A 15,124-nucleotide genomic window follows, 5' to 3' on the forward strand; every position below is an offset into this window, starting at 1 on the left:
ATCTCTAGGTCTAACCATTTTGCCACAAATGGCATTACTTCATTCTTTGTTATGGCTGAGTAATATTCCATTGTGTATATATACCACATCTTCTTTATCCATTCATCTGTTGATGGACAGTTAGGTTGCTTCCATGTCTTGGCTATTGTAAATAGTGCTGCTATGAACACTGGGGTGCATGTATCTTTTCAAATTGGAGTTTTCTCCAGATATATGCCCAGGAGTGGGATTGCAGGATCATATGGTAACTCTATTTTTAGTTTTTTAAGGAACCTCTATACTGTTCTCCATAGTGGCTGCACCAATTTACATTCCCATCAACAGTGTAAGTGGGTTCCTTTTTCTCCGCACCCTCTCCAATATTTATTATTTGTAGACTTTTTAATGATGGTCATTCTGACTGTTGTGACGTGATGCCTCACTGTAGTTTTGATTTGCATTTCTCTAATACTTAGTGATACTGATCATCTTTTCATGTGCCTGTTGGCCATTCATATGTCTTCTTTGAAGAAACGTCTATTTACGTCTCTTGCCCATTTTTTGACTAAGTTGTTTTTTTGATAATAAGCTGTATGAGCTGTTTGTATATTTTGGAGATTAATCCCTATTGGTAGCATTGTTTGCAAATATTTTCTCCCAGTCTGTAGGTTGTGTCTTTTTGTTTTGTTGATGGTCCCCTTTGCTGTGCAGAAGCTTTTAAGTTTAATTAGGTCCCATTTGTTTATTTTTGTTTTTATTTCCATTACTCTAGGAGATGGATCAAAAAACAAATATTGTTGCGATTTATGTCAGAGTGTTCTGCCTGTGTTTTCCTCTAGGTGTTTTATAGTATCTGGTCTTATATTTAGGTCTTTAATCCATTTTCAGTAGATTTTTGTATAGGTGTTATAGATTATTTTTTTTAACATTAAACCAATCTTATACTCCTAGAATAAATCAAACTTAGCCATGATGTATTATCCCTTTTGAAATACTGTTCGGTTCAATATGCTAGAATTTTGTAGACAACTTTTCTATGTTTATGATGGATATGGTCTATAAGTTGTTGTTTTTGTTCTGTAATGTCTCTGGTTTTGGTATTGGGGTAATGGCCTCATAGAATAAGTTGGGAAGTGAAGCCATTTGAGCCTGGAATTTTCTTTGTGGGAAAGTTTTTAACTGCCAATTCAAATTTCTTTAATACATTTAGGGCTACTGAGGTTATGTATTTCTTCATGAGTGAGCTTTGGCAGTATGTGTCTTCCAAGGAGTTTGACCATTTCACTTAAGTTGTGGAATTTATTGGCATAAAATTTTTTGTAATATTTTCCTTTCTTTTAATATTGGTAAAATATACATGATGTCACACCTTTCTCTTTATTTCCTAATCAGTATGGCTAGTGATTTATAAATTTTATTGATCTTCTCAAAGAGGTAGTGTTTGCTTTCATCAGTTTTTCCCTACTATTTTCTAAAGGTTTTCTATTTCATTGATTTCTGCTGTAATCTTTATTATTTTCTTTCTTGTATTTTAGATTTAATGTGGGTTTGGTTTTTTTCCTAGTTGGAAAGTTGATGTCATTACTTTGAGACCTTTCTTATTTTTCTAATAAAGGTGTTTACTATTGTAAAATTTCCTCTAAGTACTATTTTAGTGTTTTTAGTGGCATCCTATGCATATCTTATGTTTTTGATATCATATGTTTTTATTTATCTTCATTTGAAAATATGGTCTAGGGCTTCCCTGGTGGTGCAGTGGTTGAGAGTCCACCTGCCAATGCAGGGGACACGGGTTCGTGCCCCAGTCCGGGAAGATCCCACACGCCACGGAGCACCTAGGCCCGTGAGCCATGGCTGTTGAGCCTGCACGTCCAGAGCCTGTGCTCCGCAACGGGAGAGGCCACAACAGTGAGAGGCCCGCGTACTGCAAAAAAAAAAAAGAAAGAAGAAAAGAAAATATGGTCTAACTTTCCTTGTGAGTTCTTCTTTGACCAATGTTCTAATTGTTCCATCAATTATTGAGAGAGGGGTAATGAAATCTTCAACTATAATTTTATAAATGTCTATTTGTAATTGCTACCTTATCAATTTTTGGTTTACGTATTTTGAAGCTCTGTTATTAGATGCATATATATTGAGGATTGTTTTGTACTCTTGATGAATTGAACTTTTTATCATTATGAAATGGCCATCTTTACTGCTGGTAATATTGCTCTGACATCTACTTTGTCTGACTGTAATAGTGCCACAGTGTCTTTCTTTTACACATCCTATTTTGTGTGTTTATAATTGAAGTGCATTTCTTATAGGCAACATATATTTGAGTCTTGCTTTTTTTAATCCAATCTGACAATTTCCACCTTTTAATTGGGGGTATTTAGGCCATATCTATTTAATGTGATTATTGGTAAACTTAAGTTTAAATGTATGATCTTGCTATTTATTTTCTATGTTTCCCATCTGTTCATTGTTTCCTTCCCTTTTCTGCCATCTTTTGGATTAAAGAAATTTCTTTGTAATTCTATTTTATCTCCTTTGCTGGCTTGTTAGTTGTAACTCTTTATTTTACTGGTTGCTTTAGAATTTATAGTCTACATCTTTAACCTATCATAGTCTACCTTCAAATAGTATTTTACCACTTTATATATATTATAAAAACCTATTACTATACATATAGTATATTTCCCTTTCTCCCCTCTTGTGCTATTGTTATCATACATTTTATTTTTATATAGATTATAAACTCTACATTACAACTGACTCTTGAACAACACGAGTTTGAACTGCACAGGTCCAATTATACATGGATTTTTCCAAGAAATATACAGTTAGTCCTCTGTATCTGTGGACATGGAACACAGGGATATGAAGAGCCAACTCTAAGGACCTGAGCATCCACAGACTTTGATATCTGTGGTGGTGGTGGGCTGTCCTGGAACAATTCCCCTGGGTGCTAAGGGTCAGCTCTACTATTAGTTAGCTTTTATCAAGTTCAGAAAAATTCTGACCATTATTTCTTTCATTCCTTTCTTGGAGGGACTCCAATTATGCTTATATTTGGCCATTTGAAATTAACTCACTGCTTGCTGATGCTTTTCCATTAAAAAAAAAATCTCAGTTTAATTTTGGGTAGTTTCTATTGCCATGTCCTCAGTTTAACTTTTCTTCTTCAATATCTAATGTACCGTTAATCCCATTTAGTACATGTTTCATATCATAGATCATAGTATCCGTCTCCAGAAGTTAGATTTGGGTTTTTAAAATTATCTTCCATGTCTCTACTTTACTTTTTGTTCATACAGAATACAGTCATAATGTCCCTATCTTAATGTCCTTGTTTCCGAATTTTAACATCTGTGTCAGTTCACAGTTGGTCTCTGCTGGATGACTGACCTCCTCATTGTGGGTCCTATTTTCTTGCTTCTTTACTTGGCTGATTACTTTTTTATTGGACGCTAGGCATGGTGAACTTTACTTTGCTGCGTCCTGGATGACTTGGTATTGCTATAAATATTCTAACTTTGCTCTAGGATGTAGTTAAATTATCTGGAGACAATTTGATCTTTTTGGTTTTTGTTTCAGGATTTGCTAGGTGGGACTACAGCAGCCTTCAGTCTAAGGCTAATTATTCTCCACTACTGATGCAAGGCTTTTCTGTGTACTCTACCCAGGCTACTGTGATTCTTGAGGTTTCCAGTGTGGCTGGTGGGAACGGGTGCTACTTCCAGCCTGTGTGAGTGTGCTGGGCACTATAACCTCTAGATCTTTGAGGTGGTACTTCCTCCAGTCTCATGTAGTTTTCTCACAGACGTGTACTGATAAGTACTCAGCTGAGTACTCACGGAGGATTCTTTGCAGACCCCTGGAGTTTTCTCTCTGTGTAGCTCTCATATCTTTGGTACTTTGTCCATGAGCCTTAGCTGTCTTGGTCTCTCAGGACTCTCACCTCTGCCTCTACAACTCACTACCAGCTGGACTCTGCTTGGGAATCCCCTGTTTGTGCCACACGTTGGAAACTCTCTGAAGGCTGTATGTGCAACCATATGGCTCATCTCATTTGTTTTCCATCTCTTGGGGATCACTGTCCTTCATTACCTGATGTCCAGTTCTTGTATATTATTTTGAATATTTTGTCCACTTTTTAGTTGCTGCAGGCAGGGGGAAAGAGCATCAGTCTGGTCCCTGTCACCCCATCTCGACTGGAAGTATAAGTTTCTTCCCTTTGTTTTAAAATTAGTTATAGGGTTCTGGAACTATCAAAGTCTGATTCTACTACTGAACTCATGTATAGTAGTTCTTTTGCCTATCTAATGGCTTTACAGTTGAAAATTTATAGCCCTATATATAAATAAGCTTAATATTTTAATATTTGAGCCTTAGGTTTAGATCAAATGGTCATCATGTCTTACCAGTCCTTGAAGGACATCTCTAATGTGTGTCTTGAGGAAGGAAGGGGAGAGAATCCATGTACAAATCCACCTGCACTTTAAAACTATAGCTTCTAATGGCCCAGGAATTCTCTGCAGTGGTAAGCTAAGAACAGCTGTTTTACCGTACAGCAAGTATCTGTCTACCTTTAGGAGATAATAGTAACGCTTTTAGCATTTTCTTATTCGTCAGTGTTAGTCACATAGATTCAATATAGACAGTCAAGCTCATAAGAATCAAAGAATAAATTCATATGAAAGTTGACTCTTCATGCAGGAACTTTTCAATAATAACAGCAAACATTTCTTTAGCACTCACAATATAACAGGTGCTTTGTTACGTGCTTTAAATACTTTTTCTCAAGTAAACACAACAACAATCTTATAAGGTATAGTCCATTACAAACCCCACTGCACAGACGAGAAAACTGAGGCTCAGAGAGTCAAATCAAGGTTGAAAATAAGATTTCATTCTTTTATTCAAGAAGTATTTAATGAGTACTTAGTATGCCAGGCACTCTTCTAGGTACTGGGAATATAGCAGTGGAGGAAAAAAATCTCTGAGCCTGAGTTTATACTCTACCACAATCTCTTTATAGCAATAAAAATTTGTAAAAAAATTTTTGTGTCTGGTGCCATATCAAAAGTATAATGGCAAATGTTATAAACTTATGTCATTGAGGGGAAAAAAATCTAATTTTAAAAGCAGAGGAAACATTCTTTGTAAAGTTGTTTAATCTACTAAGTACAAATAGCTGGGATTTAATAAAGTTTTGGCTGTCTCCAAAGCCCTTGCTCTTTCCACTATTCCATAATAGCTCTACATCAGAGTACGTTTCAGAAAGAGATGCATTAAAAAATAAAATAAGGAATCTTTGCAACTTACTGAAGTTTCTTGATTGAAATGATAGATGATAAACAGGGAACAAAACAAAATGAAGACAAATATGGTATTGGTCAAATTAATATTAGTTAACTAAATGCTCAAATTTTCACAAAATATACTTTTAGTTTTGAATAGAAATAGTCTCTTATCAACTTGTACATAGAAATATATTTGCTATTTCAGGAGTGTAAAGACAGTGCTTTCCTTTGTATATATACATGTAAAATATTCATCTCAAAACAAACAGAACTATGCATACCTCTACAGCAGGTACGATGTCTATGCCAACAGTTAGAAATTCTTCAAACTTCAGAAATGGGTTAAAGCAGCTGCCAACATCAAGTAATCTGATCTTTCCTGAGGTTTGTAGCAACCTAAAAATAGATTATTTTCATTATGCTTTTTATAAGATGAAATAAAATATAAGAAAAATTCAAACATTTGAGAATAAAAAAAATAGTACAGATTATTGGCTCTCTTTTTGGTCTCATGATCCCTTTACATGTTTAAAAATTACTGAGGGCCTAAAAGAGCTCTTTTGTTTATGCAGGTTCTATCAATAATACCATATTTGAAATTAAAACTCAATGGTTTAAAAACATCAATTCATTTATAAAACAATAACACTATAGTATATGCTAATGTAAATTATACTTTCTAATGAAAGTCTAGATTAGAAAGATAGTAAAAATGAGTTACTGTTTTACATTTTTTCAAGTCTCTCTAATGTTGGGCTTAATAGAAGACAGATGGATTCGCACGTCTGCTTTGCATTCAAGCTGTTGCAACATCACATGCCATGAAGTTTCTAGAAAACTCAACCCTACACTCAAAAGAGGATGAGAGTAGAAAAGGCAAACGATATTTTAGTATTATGATGAAAATAATTTCCTCCCCACAGAGACCCTAGAAGGGTCTCAGATCCCCAGACCACACTTTGAAAACTGTCTTTGTAGATGAAAGAATCCATTCACAAATTAATTCTCAGTAGTCAATATAATGATGTCTTTGGACTTTAATTTGTCTCAATGATTTAAAAGGACCAAAGAGCAAAGCAATGAAAGGATAGTATTTCTTAAATTATGAAAAATTTTATTTTGTTCAGGAGTGTTCCTTGCGTCCAAAAGTAGTAGGAAAAAAGAAGGTAAACAAAACCGGACATGACCATTAAAGTTAGTCAAATGCAACTATTGATAATATGGATCTACATAGCGGCAAATAAGGATGAAGGAAAACAGTGGATTTTTGTTGGTCTGAAGCCTATAGTCCTAGTGTTCAGACAAGTAAAGCAATAATAAAAACCAACTTAAGACATATGCCATTTTATTGATATTAAGACAATTTTGCTGAAAAAAATTATGAGTAGACACTGGAAACATAAAGGAAAGAAATATAGTGAAATAACTGGGTAAAAACAGAATCTTGGTTCTTTAAAGCCTATAGGGCAGAGAAAATCTGCCCAGCTTCTGTTCCTTTTACCTCAGCTAGCATATTGCCATAGTGTCCATTAGAGAGGTGTTAAACTACAGACTGTAGTTAAGCTCCTGGAAAAGGCACTGTAAGTCAAAATAAAATAATATAATCTAAAGTTGATTTCTTTTTTCAGAAAAGGAACACAATAAATAGGGGTTACATTTTTTACCAAGAGCCTGATGTCCTAACATTTTATAGAAATGACCATAATCACCATTTGATTATAAATAAACTGTATACAGGACCTGTTTAATACAGTACATGGCATTTTATAGTACCATAAAAACAATATGAACCAATTAAAAGATTTTTGTCAACCAAATTTTATTTAAGAACTCATCCAAAGAAGGGGTTATGAGGGTATAAGGAAATAAAAGGAATAGCTAGAAACTCCCTCAGCAACAAGAGCTGATCCTAGGGCTCAAAAGGTAATTTTCTGTACTGCAGCCAAATCAGGAAGTAGATTATTATGTAGTTTGGGTGATGTGTATAACAAATAATCATCTGTAAAGTTGAATTAAGTTTAGTGATACTTGAAATATCACAATACACTAGCTCTAAGGAAGAAGGAGGCCAGCGAACTACTGTGGTATAGGTTCCAAGTTGCTAAACAGAGCAAAAGATCCAGTAGATAGGTACCTTGAAATGCCTGGCATATAGCTGACATTTACTGCTAAATTAACAAATTTGAATACTTAAATCATAACCAGTTTGAATAAATGAATCTATAACAACATGTAATACTAAGTACACTACTAGATTGCCATTCTAATCCTTATGTGGGGCTATGGTTAAGAACAAGAGTTCTGGAATAAGAGAGACTAAAATCAAAACCTGATTCTGCCCTTTACCTGTGTGATATGGGGACAACAATGGTACCCACACTTAAGAGTCGTTTCTAGGATTAAATGAGATTATGCGTTTATAATTCTTGCCCTAGTATCTGGTACATGGTAAACGCTCAAAAAGTGGTAGATATCATTGTTAGCTATTAATATCATGTTATATATAAAATCTTTTGTGGTTTGTCCCCTAATGATCTTCCTGAACATGGTAGAAGCAGAATTTTACTATCTTCCTGAACATAGTAAAAGCAGAATACTGGTAGACTCTAGTAAATTGGGTAACAAAAAATTTCTGATAGTCTTTAAAAAAGTGCTTCTTAGAAATTAACCTTTCTACCTGGATGGAGTATTCCAAATCATTCAACTTAATTCAACTTTGAAATATAATTACCAATAACTTAATATCATGGATTAACTTAATAACATTAACTCTCAGTAATACACTTAATCCATTTCAAATTCTTTGGTTGAGCTCTGTAATTTTTTTTTTGCATCAACATATATTTAGTTTAAAGACTAATCACAAAGTGAACAGAATATCCAAGTAATTATCACCCAGGTCAAGAAATAACACATTGCCTGCACCGTAGAAACAGGATCCTCCCTGACGACATCCCCTACCCCTTTCTGTAATGGTAGCCACTATCCTGATTTTAGTGATAATTGTTCCCTTGATTTCCTTTTATAGTCTTGCTACCTATGACTGTCTTCTGAATAACATAGTTTAGTTTTACACTACACATTTGCTTTTGTGACTTTCTTCTTTCATTTAATATTAAGTTTGTGTCATTTGTGTTTCTGTAGTTAATTCATGTACATGGCTGTGTGATAGTACCTTTATACAACACATCCCATTGTGATTTTGATTAGAGTGGCACTGAATCTAAAGATCATTTGGGAGAATTAACGTCTTTACAATATGGACTCTTTTAATCCATGGACATGGCATAGTTCTCCATCTATTTAGTTCCTCATTGTCTCTCAATAGCTTTAACAATTTCTCTTAAAAGGTCCCATGTATATTTTGTTGGATTTGTATTTCTTGTTAACTCATATTTTTTGGTGCTGTTATTGCTTTTCCCCTATGGATAAACCTTGTTATTTTTTAAAATTTGATTTTTCATTGTTGGTTACAGAAATGCAATTCAGTTTTGTACAATGATTTGTATCCAGCAACATTACTAAATTCCTGTTATCTCAACTGCTTATCTGTATATTATTTGGGGTATTCTAGTCTAGGTATGTAGTTACATAATCTGTGAAAAATAATATTATTTCTTCTTTTCTTATCTATCCATCCACCCACCCACCCATCTATTTTTTGCCTCGCTGCTTTGCCCAGGACTTCTAATACAATATTAAACAGGACTAATACAAGCAGGTACTATTTTGTTTCCAGTCTCAGAGGGAACATTAAGTATAATGTTCACCATTAATGTATAACTCACCATTAAATATAATGACTGTTGCAGGTTTTATATAGAATCCTTGATAAAGCTGATGAAGCTTTTATATTTTGCTAGCTCCTTTTAAAAAAAAATTTCACACAAATCTATGTTAGACTTTATCAAATGTACTCAGCTACTGAGATATGACTTTTCTTTGATCTGTTTATGTGATACAGTATACTCATTAATTCTGTAGTGTTAAATCAATCTTGCCTTATTGGGAAGAATCTAATTTGGTTTTGATAAATTACTGTCTTCATAACTTAAAGGATTTGTTTTATATATGTATATACAATTGGTTCTATTTGTGATGGGTCTGGTCTATAAAGTCACCACGATCACTAAACCATGCTCCTAAGGGAAATACAAGACTAGGCCTCTGGTTACAATACTTTCAACACCAGAGCAACACATAACCTGGATTTATGTGTATTTCTGTTTAAAGGTAACTTATTTAATATGTATTATGATGCATCAACACTGAACTCACAGCCAACACCATTATAACTCATGCCTAAGGGAAGCATATCTAATACACTATTTTCTCTGTAAGGCATAATACAGCATTCCTGTGCTTAGACAGGCTCGATGGAACTTTAACATTATGCTTAGGGGCCATTTTTAAAGCAAAATAGGGCTTCCCTGGTGGCGCAGTGGTTAAGAATCCACCTGCCAATGCAGGGGACACGGGTTCAAGCCCTGGTCCGGGAAGATCCCACATGCCGCGGAGCAACTAAGCCCATGTGCCACAACTACTGAGCCTGCGCTCTAGAGCCCACGAGCCACAAGTACTGAAGCCCGCCCGCCTAAAGGCCGTGCTCTGCAACAAGAGAAGCCACTGCAATGAGAAGCCTGCGCATCGCAACTAAGTAGCCCCCGCATCACGACAAAGTAGTCCCCGCTTGCCGAAACTAGAGGAAGCCCGCGCGCAGCAATGAAGACCCAATGCAGCAAAAAATAAAATTTAAAAAATAAATGTAAAATCAATAAAGCACAAAAAATGTGATATTAAATAGACTGAAAATGGGACATTTTTATACTTGAGAGCTGAAACAATAAGGCAGAGCTTGCATTGTTCAACTTCAGCTGGGAAGGTGTGTGTCAGATGACAAATTTTTCACCACCCTCAGCATGTCCACAAATGAGTCTGAAAATGCCATGAGTACTCACCTTGGAGTTGAATTTTAGTGAGTAGGTGAATTTGCAGATATGGAATTTCTGAATAATTAGGATAAACTGTGTGTGTGTGTGTGTATGGATTTTTGCATCTATGTTCATAAGTGAGATCAGACTATAATTTTCTGTGCTAGTACTGTCCATGATGGGTTTTAATATCAAGGTTATGCTAGACTCTTAAGATGAGTGTGGGATAACTCCTTTCATTCTATTTTTAAAGAGTATGTGTAAGAACAGAATTCATTTTTCCTTAAATGTTTACTAGAACTCGCTGGTAAAGCCATTTAGGCCTGGAGTTTTATTTCTGAGATCTTTAACCACTGATTTAATTTCTTTAATATTATTACAAAATTCCAACTTTTATCTCTGACTTTTTCTATCTTCCTGCTCTTTACTATTTCCTTTTCATTTTTTTTTGGAGGCGAAAGGGCCTTATTTGCTGAGGTATCTTTAATTTCTTGAGATAGATTCTTAGTTCACTAGTTTCAGCTTTTCTTTATAATATATGCATTTAAGCTATACATTTTCCTTTAAGTGATGCTTTAGCTATATCCACAAGTTTTAATAAAAAGCACATTTGTAACTTTTGACAAAAAATTTCTTCACAAAAAGTATCATTATTATTTAGTTGAAAATATTTTCTAATTTTTATTATAAATTTTCATCTAATGGATTTTTTTTTTTGGAAGGTTATTTACTAATTTCTAAACCTTTGGGTATTTCCTTATTGCAATTTGGTACCAATTTTTAGCTTAATAGCATTGTCTACATAATTCAACCCTTTGAATCTTACTAACATTTGACTTATAAATTTTTATAAATTAAATAATACCTTAAATATTTAATATAATTTTTTAAATTCACAATTTTTTAAAAAACATTTTTATAAATGTTACCTGTATGCTTGAAAGAATATTACTTTGTAGCTTTTGGGTACACTATTCTATATATGGTTATTAGATTGTTAATTATGTTGTTCAAATCCTCTACAGTCTTACTCACTGTGAATGCTTGCTCTCTGTTATTGAGAAGGTGTGTTAAAAATCTTCCAACTTTTTTTTAAAGAAGCAGATAAAGATCGCCATAAATTGATTTGAAATAATAGTTATTGAAATTAAATAATTATGAACACAGTATTCTGATTATAATCATATCAATGGGTGAAATTTTAAGGACAAAAAACTGCAAAGAAATCCTGAATTTTACTTAGTATGTTGTTGTGGTACTACTGCAGCCATTTAAAAACTATTTTGTGTGTATTGAAGGGCTGAGCAAATAGGGAAATAAACTAAAGTTGCTGGGAGATACAAATTCAGAATGAGGGAAAGGAGAGAAAGAATCCTTCGGAGATAGACTAGAATTAGAGGTTTCATATGAAAGGGTGTAGATGCAATAACACCCCAGTAGCAGTGAGGATACCTAATGCCAGAATTTGGTCCCTTGCTAAAAGGAATCTGAACTTTTTACAGGAAGGCTTATTTCAGGGTTGAAGCAGAGAAAGTACAAGGTGAGCTTCAACTATCTTGTTGTACAAGAAAGTAAGGTAACGCTCAAAAACTAATAGGAATATACCAAAAGGTCAAAGGAGCTAGCTTACAGGAGTTTCCACTGGCCTAATTTGAGGTGATTTTAGCATCATAATAATGATAGGAATGAATTATAACACACTGAATTTTTTAAAAAATCTATCAGTCTACAGAACTTTAAAAAAGAGGGGGAAAAGGGAAAGTTTTTCTTTATAGAAGAATACCAACCAATGAATGTGTAAGCAAGCTAGAAATAGAAAAATCACCTATTTCCAACTATTATAGTAAAAAAAAAAAACCGAAACAAAACTTGACTCAGGCAAGACCATGTTAAAGTTACAGTGAAAATTGTCAAGGAACAGGAAATTGTCTCGATCTTCACGTATAACCCAACAGATTAGAGATTAAAAGTGCCTTTACAGTAAAGAAATCTGGAGGATACCAATTTAGTCAAATGATGAAACTTAACATGAATGATAATGGGACAAACTGACATATGCCCTCTTAGTGATATACTGAGAACACAGTATCATCTATACCTATCAAAAATGTTTAACATGGATCTATCATGGGGAATTTTCTAGATTAATCAAGCCTAAGAGATATTCAACTAAATACAATATATAATATTTGATTGGATCTTGGATCAAACTACCAACCCACAGTTATAAAGAACATTATTAGAACAATCTGGAAAATTCAAATGTGAACTATGTAAACATGTAACTATATCAATGTTAAATTTCCTGAATGGGATGACAACTGTACTGTGGTTATGTAGGAAAATGTCCTCAGTCTTTGGTGATACATGATAACGTATTTAATGTTGAAGTAACTCAAATGGTTCAGAAAAGAAACAAAAAGAAAAATGTGTCTATATATACACACACAGATTTATGGAGTAAATGTAGCAAAATATTAACTGTTAATGAATCTTGGTAACAAACATAAATGAGGGTATTGGTTGTACTACTCTTAAAATCTCCCTTAGAGTTTTGAAACTTATCAAACTTTAATGCTGGGGAAAAAAAAAACAAACCTCCTCAAAACAACTGTAGGTTTGTCTGTCAATTTTTGCTTTATGTATATTGAAGCTATACTATTAGGCACGTACAAATTAAACACATATTCTCCTGTTAAATCACACCTTTTATTATTATGAGAAATATACTTTATCTCTAGAAATTATATTTATTCTACCATATTATATTTTGGATATGTCTCTCATAAGCAACATAAACTGGATTTTTATGACAATAAAAAATTTCTTTTAATTAGAGTATTTAGATCATTTACTTTTAAAGTGATTTACCAACATATTTTGATTTATATATAGTACCTTACCTTGCACCTTCTATCTGCTCTATCTGTTCTACGTTTCTTTTCCTCTGCTCCTTGCTTTCTGTAGAATCACCCTGGGAGCTTCAAAATTACTTAAAGACTCTGATTTAATTGGTTTAGGATGGAGCCTGGGCATTAGGGTTTTTAAAAGCTTCCCAAGTGAATGTATTGTGTAAGCCAAGGTTGAGAATTGGTTTTAGATTTTTCCTTTTAAATTTTAATAATTCCATATTGTTTCATTTTACTGATTTCAAAATTTTATAGTTTGTTCTTTTAGAAAAATATATACTTAACTATTGAATAATCTTAGCCTTCTCTCAAACCATACAAATGCTTGAGACCACAATTCTGTTGTGTGGTTATGTTAGTCTTTTTGTGTATTCTGTTTTATAAATGTTTGTCCATATTTACCTTTTCGGTTGTTGTTGTTGTTGTTCATTCTTTCTTTCACTTCAGACTTTCCATCTGGGGTCATTTTCTTTCTGCTTGAAATACACCTCTAGAATTTCTTTTAGTAAGAGATTTCTCTCTCCCATTCTTTTCTCTCCTTCTGCAACTCCATTAAGAAGTTAAACCTTATTTTATCTTCTGTGTCTTTAACCATTTTAATTCATTATTATTTTTTTTCCTTGTCCATATGTGGCATTCTGGATAATTTCATTTACTCTGTCTCACTCAGTTCAATAATTTCCTCTTTAATTCATGTCATACACTGAGTTATTTTAATTATTTTATTTTTTATCTCTAGAAGTTTTCTTTTTAATTTTGGCTTTCCAAATGGCTTGTAGGTTCTTAAAGTTTCTAGTTCCTTCAGAAACTTTCAAGCATTCTTTTATTTTTAAAATATTATTTTATAAACAGTGACTCATAATTCTAGTGTCTGAGGCCTTTAAATATCTATTCTTGATACGTGCTGATTTTAGATCATGGTTCCTTGTTTCCATACATGCTTCGTAATTACTTCTTACTGTGAGATGTTTTTCTTAAAAAATTATTTACGAAGTTTCTTTGAGCAGAAGTATTCATTTTTGCTCTGTCAGGCAATCTGGGATACCACCAGTGCCGGACCACTTTCAACCAAATAAACAGGGTTTAAAGTTTTTTGGACCACCCTTGTGATGTGAATTTAGGAGTTTATGTTTAGGATGTCCTGTAGTTTCAACTTGTCAGAGTCTGTCATGCTGTGGACGAACGGGGTAGATTTATTCTGGTTCACCCTTAAACTGAGAAAGTAATTTTCAGAGTTGAAGCTCCAACCAGTCGAGTATAAAAACTAAAGTTGAAGTCTGCAGTTTGGAAAAATGCTCTCAAGGCTAAAGAAGCTTTGTGCTCTGCCTCCCTTTCTGGGTTCCTGCCAGCATTTGCATTTGGCCCTACCAATTCTTTGGTGTTTTTAAGATTTATCCAACATTTTTAAAAAATTATTCTTTTCAAGTTTGAGAGATTAGTTAGAATATCCTGCTAGCATATTCTAGTTAACTTTCAAAGTAAATATATAAACAGATAAAATTAATTTAGTCTAGTTGGTCAGCATAAAATCAGTCTGTGACAAAAAGAGTCAATAATTATAAAAGGAGTATAAGAAGTATTTCATTATTATTCACAGATATGAAAATACTTATTATGTGAATACACTAGGTGTGCTAAGAGCAAAAATATCCTCTGAATAATCTATCAAATGACTTTGAAGTTTCTTAATCAAAAAAGGCCAGAGAGCCAACCTTAAGTGACCTTATATGACAGACTTCATAGTTAAAATGCCAAATACAGATATGACTAAAATGACATTGAATTACCCAATTTTCTCATTTTAATCACTATTTCAAATTTTTCTGCAAGAGAAATAAGCAAGTCTTTTACATTAATACTATGTAAAAGCTATCCTGTTCTCTCTCAGGTTTACCCTTAATAAATTCTTATGGGATTTGTAATCCCGTAGTCCAAAATAAATAAAATTTATAAGGACTACTTTCACATCAAGATGATTTTTATTGATAATGACTAAATCCTGGCACCTATATTT

General features: G+C 33.5%; 1 protein-coding gene across 1 annotated transcript in view; it reads right to left on the bottom strand.

Annotated features, from left to right (window-relative positions):
* The window catches only part of SAMTOR (S-adenosylmethionine sensor upstream of mTORC1), an 89,612-nt gene that overhangs the window by 13,329 nt on the left and 61,159 nt on the right, over positions 1-15,124 (bottom strand). Inside the window, exon 4 of the mRNA XM_019925185.3 lies at positions 5,552-5,666. Coding sequence (XP_019780744.1) covers positions 5,552-5,666 — 115 coding nt within the window. The remainder of the gene's footprint in view (positions 1-5,551; positions 5,667-15,124) is intronic.

This window comes from Tursiops truncatus, chromosome 9 (assembly GCF_011762595.2).
Source record: "Tursiops truncatus isolate mTurTru1 chromosome 9, mTurTru1.mat.Y, whole genome shotgun sequence".
Lineage (NCBI taxonomy): Eukaryota > Metazoa > Chordata > Mammalia > Artiodactyla > Delphinidae > Tursiops > Tursiops truncatus.